Source organism: Dasypus novemcinctus, chromosome 16 (assembly GCF_030445035.2).
Source record: "Dasypus novemcinctus isolate mDasNov1 chromosome 16, mDasNov1.1.hap2, whole genome shotgun sequence".
Lineage (NCBI taxonomy): Eukaryota > Metazoa > Chordata > Mammalia > Cingulata > Dasypodidae > Dasypus > Dasypus novemcinctus.
In genome coordinates, this window is record NC_080688.1 from 7179780 (window position 1) to 7186775 (window position 6996).

Genomic DNA, 6996 nt, shown 5'->3' on the forward strand with positions numbered 1-6996 from the left:
CAAGACAGATATGGAGAAAACCCTATTCCTTTTACAGCAAGCATCAAGTGTATTATGCAATTAACATAAATAAATATAGAAGCATGAACACAATTATAAAAAATACTCTTTGCCAAAGGGAAAACTATAGTCATCATCACCTTATAATGTGTCTAGTTTAAGCTCTGTTTGTTTTTATCCAGTGTTTGTTCCTGGAAAATTTCATCCTGAACGGTACCTTCTGTGGTGGTGTTTCTATCATATGTTTCTCCCATATCGACTGTGTTGTCTCACACTTTCCATTTTCATATATGGATCTGTCACAAGCAATGGCAATGAAAAATGGAACTTCATCCTCAGGCTTTATCTTGCTGGGGCTTCTGCAGAACAACAGGGTGACGGGCATTGTCTTCACAGTTATCCTTGTTATCTTCTTGGTGGCTGTAACTGCAAATTTGGTCATGATAATTTTGATTCAGGTGGACTCCCGCCTCCACACTCCCATGTACTTCTTGCTCAGCCAGTTGTCCATCATGGACACCATTTTCATCTGTACCACTGTCCCAAAGCTCCTGGTTGACATGGTATCTGGAGAAAAGATGATTTCCTTTGTGGCCTGTGGCATCCAGATCTTCCTCTACTTAACCATGATTGGCTCAGAATTCTTTCTTCTGGGCCTCATGGCCTATGACCGCTACGTGGCTGTCTGTAACCCTCTTAGGTATCCAGTCCTGATGAACCGCAAGGTCTGTCTTCTTATGGCAGCTGGTGCCTGGTTTGGTGGCTCCCTGGATGGATTTCTGCTCACCCCCATCACCATGAATGTTCCCTACTGTGGCTCTCGCAATATCAACCATTTTTTCTGTGAAATTCCTGCAGTTCTTAAATTGGCCTGTGCAGACACATCCTTGTATGAAACCCTGATGTACATCTGCTGTGTAATCATGTTGCTCATACCCATCTCTATCATATCAACCTCCTACTCTCTTATCCTGTTAACTGTCCACCGCATGCGCTCTGCCGAAGGTCGGAAAAAGGCCTTTACTACATGTTCCTCTCACTTGACTGTAGTTAGCATTTTTTATGGAGCTGCTTTCTATACTTATGTTCTACCCCAGTCTTTCCACACCCCTGAGCAGGACAAGGTAGTATCAGCATTCTATACCATCATCACACCCATGCTGAATCCTCTCATCTACAGCCTCAGAAACAAGGATGTCATGGGAGCATTTAAAAAGATATTCACACGATGCTCATCTGCTCAGAAAGTAGCAACAAGGGTTGCTTAAAGGTCTACCATCCAAGTGATGGGGAGGTTTTCTACCATGAATATTTTCCGAAAGAACTTCACACATGTCCTCTTTAATTATAGAATAGTTGGTCAACTATTAAAGAATACTAATTATTGGTAAATGAGAATTTTCATTCTGTATAGATTCCTGTTCCAGAGTGTGGGTTAGAGGAAGGTATTTCATGATATGTGCAGACAGTTTTGTCTATCAAAATTTATTCATTAACAAATAAGCTATAGTAATTCATCTGTTCTTGGTTCTTGCATTATGGTGGTGGGGGAGAAATATTTGAGTTCATAGCAACTTCTTTTACTCTAAAAACAAACAAATGAACAAACAAAGAACACTTCAAAGCTACTAAGCATTTGGTGCCAAAAATCTGTGATAAATATTGTAGCAGTAATGTATAGAAATATTAGACCACAAGTGACAGAGAAAAAAATCACACTATTTTAATGATGTATTTTATTATTGCAATTGCACTAAACAGACTGTAAGCTCTATGAAAAACTTTTCATCTCCTGTGCTGAATACTGTTGCATACAAAGAAACAATAAATAGTGGGTTGCTTTGATTAACTTGACCATGAATATATGAAAGACAGAGGATTGTATATCTATTGAAAAATAATGAACTATTTAGTATTTAGCCAGAGAGAGAGCCACAATGCCAACTTCTGTATTACTGTAATAGCAGTGTAATAAGCTGAATGAATGATCCAACACAGGAAAGAACTTCACATATTCCATTTTTTTGTGATTCCACAAAACACTTAGAGGACTGTATAGGTTTAGTTCTGAGTGAAATAAGAAGCCCCTGGAGAGTTTCAATAGAGAGTTGGCATAATGAATTTATATTTGTTAAAAGACAGATTACTTATAAAATGATTAATATGCCTATAGTGTGGAGAATATAGTACATTGCAAGGGTCAACACTGGGAAACAATTTGGAAGGGATATAAGATGAAAAATGAAAGTGGCTTTGAGTAAGTTGAGTCATAGGAGTATCTTGGTAGTAGGGGATTTACCTTTTGGATTGGCTGTATATTGTCAGAGAAGATAGAATGAAGGTTAAATCAGTGGATTGGTCACAAGTGACTAGAAAATAAGGTAATTTCTAATTCCTGAGGTTTTGAAAACATGCTACAGTGGCAAGTTTGAATGTGCGGAATCAAAAATTCAGGTGCTGACAAAATAAATGTGATATCTTCTATATGGTCAAATCGATTATATTTCAATAAGTCAAGTGCAGTTCTTCAGAATAGAAATAATAATTAAAGATAGAACCAGTTGAGATAATTTAGATAAGATAAAAGCTTTGAGCCTGAGCCTTGAGGCAGATGGGATGAGTTGGGAATCACATAAGATACCATGTTGACTCTGATGAGATATGAACAGGTGAAATCTGAAACATAAGTGAAGTATACGTTTAAATTCCCTGTTCATGGATAGGAAGACTAAATATTATTAAGATGTCTATACTTCCAAAACTACACATTCAATGCAATCCCAATAAAAATCAACACAGCATTCTTTAAGAAACTAGAAAAACTAGCTATGAAATTTATTTGGAAAGGAAAGTGGCCTTGAATAGCCAAAGACATATTGAAAAAGAAAAACGAAATTGGAGGAATCACACTACCTGACTTCAAGACATCCTGCAAAACTACAGTAGTGAAAAGAGCATGGTATTGGCACAAGGAGAGAAACACAGACCAATGGAACCAAATGGAGAGTTCTGATATAGATCCTCATATATATAGTCATATAATATTCGATAAAACCACCAAACCCTCTCAACTGGGAGAGAATGGCCTATTCAACAAATGGTGCCTGCAGAACTGGATATCCATATATAAAAGAATGAAAGAGGATTACCATCTCACACCTTATACAAAAATCAACTCAAGATGGACCAAAGACTTAAATATAAGAGCCAAGACCATAAAGACTTTGGAAAGCAGTGTAGGGAAGCATATACAAGACCTTGTAATAGGAAATGGCTTCATGAACTTCACACCCAATGCACGAGCAGCAAAAGAACAAATAGATAAACGAGACTTCCTCAAAATTAAAGCCTTCTGCACCTCAAAGGAGTTTGTCCAGATAGTGAAAAGAGAGCCTACACAATGGGAGAAAATATTAGGTAACCATATATCTGATAGGGAACTTATAACCTGCATATATAAAGAACTCCTATATCTTGAAAATAAAAAGATAAACAACCCATTTAAAAAAATGTGAAAAAGATTTAAACAGACACTTCTCCAAAGAAGAAATATGAATGGCTAAAAACATATGAAAAAATGCTCCAAATCTCTAGCTATCAGGGAAATGCAAATCAAAACTACGATGAGATACCATCTTACTCCCATAAGATTGGCAGCTATGAAAAAAACAGAAGACTACAAATGATGGAGAGGATGTGGAGGAATGGGAACACTTATCCACTGCTGGTGGGAATGCAGAAGGATCCAGCCATTCTGAAGGACAGTTTGGCGGTTTCTCAAAAAACTAACCATAGATTTGCCATATGACCCAGCAATTCCACTGCAGGGTATATACCCAGTAGAACTGAAAACAAGGACACAAACCGATATATGCCCACCAAAGTTCATAGCAGCATATTGTTCATTATCACCAAAAGTTGGAATCAACCCAAATGCCCATTAACAGATGAATGGATAAATAAAATGTGGTATATACATACAATGGAATACTACTCGGCTTTAAGAATGAATACACTACAAACACATGTGATAATATGGATGAATCTTGAGAATCTTATGTTGAGTGAAGCAACCCAGGCATTGAAGGACAAATACTACATGACCTCAATGATATGAAATAAGTAAACCAAGCTGCCTCAGAGAGCTAGAGACTGGATAATAGGCTTAAAGGAAATTGGGGGGGGGGGTAGAGGAAGGCTGTAAGCTGACACCTACATGGGTGAAATCTATGATAAGCTGGAGGTAATTATTTGTACAAGGAAGGGATAAAATCGGGTCATAGTGTTACCTTTGGGTGGGGCTTTGTGGGCTTGAGGGGGGCTAAGGATGGAAGGATGGGTAATATTGCCCAAGAAACTGTGGGGAGTTTGGGGCAACATACAAACATGGGAGATTGTCAGGTATTTGGTTGAGAGTATAATGCTGAGAAAATTTTTTAAAAATATAATAAAGAAGGTTACCTGTTTAAGATGCTTAAAGGGGATAATCTGATGCAGGATAGGCTCCTAGTGAATATGTGAATGCTCATTTTGACAAAGTGGGTTATATCATTGGATAGAGACCCATATAATGAGAGTGAAGGTATGCCCACATCCTGGGGAGGGCTGATGCCCTCAAATAGAGGGAATTATACCTCTCAAGAGAAATGGTGGCTCCAGTGCATTAGGGCAGTTGAGCATGTCAAGTCCTCAACACTCTGAACATGGCCCTTCAAGAAATAAAGATTGACTGTCACTGTGGACCCTAAGGGGAGGGAGAAAGAGGTATTGAATAGATGGAACCAATGTAACTGTGAGGGCAATAGAAGTGTTCCACAAGAGTATACAAGGATGGATATAAGACATGTAAAATTACACCAAAAATATATAGGGGCTGATAGGCTAAAATATAAATCATAATGTAAAACATAAGATAATTAAAAATTTAGAAAATTGTTACAGTCTAAAATATAGACCACAATGTAAACACCAATGTTGCCTTGTTTGAAAGTTATTTTCTCAATATCTGTACATCAGTTTCAGTGGATATAGTATGAATATGTAAAAAGATTACTGCTGTGAAAGGGAAAGATTTTATGTTGGATATGTGGGAGTACTGTATGTTGTATATATGAACTACTGTGATCTAAACTCTTGTGAAGATAAGCTTAATAATTAGAAAAAAGAGAAGGATAGGATGTAGACACTGAGGAAAGGACGTAAGTGGTGTACTTGCCAATTTGCATACAGGGCAACACTTATTGCAGTAATGCAAGGCAAAACATTAAAAACAAAGTTTTTGCATTTTTAAATTTTTCGATACCCCAATTTATTCTTACCTTAATTTTTCCAAATTAATATGTATTCTATATCTAACCTTTAAACTCATCGCTATGTTCCATTTTACTGTTGATGGAACCTGGCAATATATTGGGCTTCACTTTTCAGGAAGTTTTGGTTCACAGAGAGGTTCGACAATGGCAGGGAAGGAATTGTGGTGTGGAATGTTGTTGACAGGGGACACATGGTTGGCAGAGATTTCTACAGGGCATATGTCCAGGGTACACAGAAATGTTTGGATATTTTCATAGTGGATACAATTAGGAACAACAACTGAGGGAGTGCTGAGTTCCTAGCCAGGAGAGCTCTATCACAGTCCCTAAAGTAACAGCAAAAATCCCCCAAGTGCAACAGCAAAGACTAAAAAAGAAGGAAGGTCCAACAATGAGCCCTTGATACTAATGACTATGCTTGTGAGCCTTCCCACCTGAAATAAGAACAAGGCCTAGAGGTGCAGGGTGCCTAAGAATTACATCCTGAGAGCCCCCATGTTGCTCAAATGTCGCCAGTCTCGAAGACAAACTCAACACGTAAATGTGTTGCCTTCTCCCCAGCATGGGACATGACTCCTGGGGATGAGCCTCCCTGGTGCTGAGGGATTACTACCAAGTACCAGCTGATGATGTAACTAGAAAATGACCTTGAATAAAAGGGTCAATTCAGACCAGCAGAATATCTCAATCTATATATAATACCAGGAGTTAAAAATGCTTTTTTTTTTTAATTTATTTTTAATTGACTTTGTAATAATATTACATTAAAAATATATATATATGAGGTCACATTGAACCCTACCACCCCCACCCCACCACTCCCCCCCCCCCCAGCAACACTCCCTCCCATCATCATGACACATCCATTGCATTTGGCAAGTACATCTCTGGGCACCCCCGCACCCCATGGTCAACGGTCCACACCATGGCCCACACTCTCCCCCATTCCATCCAGTGGGCCCTGTGAGGATTTACAATGTCCGGTGATTACCCCTGAAGCACCATCCAGGGCAGCTCCATGTCCCAAAGACACCTCCACCTCTCATCTCTTCCTGCCTTTCCCCATACCCATCAGCCATCATGTCCACTTTTCTCAATCCAATGCCACCTTTTCTATGTGGACATTGGATTGGTTGTGTCCATTGCACCTCTATGTCAAGAGGAGGCTCAGATTCCACATGGATGTTGGATGCAATCCTCCCACTTTCAGTTGTAATCACTCTAGGCTCCATGGTGTGGTGGTTGTCCTTCTTCAACTCCATCTTAGCTGAGTGTGGTGAGCCCAATAAGTCAGATTGTAGGTGCTGGAGTCTTTTGAGGCTCAGGACCTGGCTATCACATTGTCAGTCCAGAGATTCAAATCCCCTAAATATATCTTAAACCCCGACACTAACTGCACCTCCAGCACATTAGCTTGAAAATGCTTTTTTTTTTTTTTATTTTTTATTTTTTTTATTTTTTTTATTTTTTATTGACTTTGTAATAATATTACATTAAAAATATATATGTGAGGTCCCATTCAACCCCACCCCCCCACCCCCCCTCTCCCCCCCCCCAACAACACTCGTTCCCATCATCATGACACATCCATTGGATTTGGTAAGTACATCTTTGGGCACCTCTGCACCTCATATACATTGGTTCACATCATGGCCCATACTCTCCTCTATTCCATCATGTAGGC

The 6996-nt window shown here is 39.0% G+C and overlaps 1 protein-coding gene across 1 annotated transcript; it reads left to right on the forward strand.

Moving 5' to 3' along the window:
- Window positions 1-308: 308 nt before the first annotated feature.
- On the forward strand, window positions 309-1268 carry LOC101419669 (olfactory receptor 2T11). Its single transcript, XM_004446766.1, has one exon. The coding sequence runs from the start codon at window positions 309-311 to the stop codon at window positions 1266-1268; it is 960 nt and encodes a 319-aa protein (XP_004446823.1).
- The last annotated feature ends 5728 nt before the right edge of the window (window positions 1269-6996 follow it).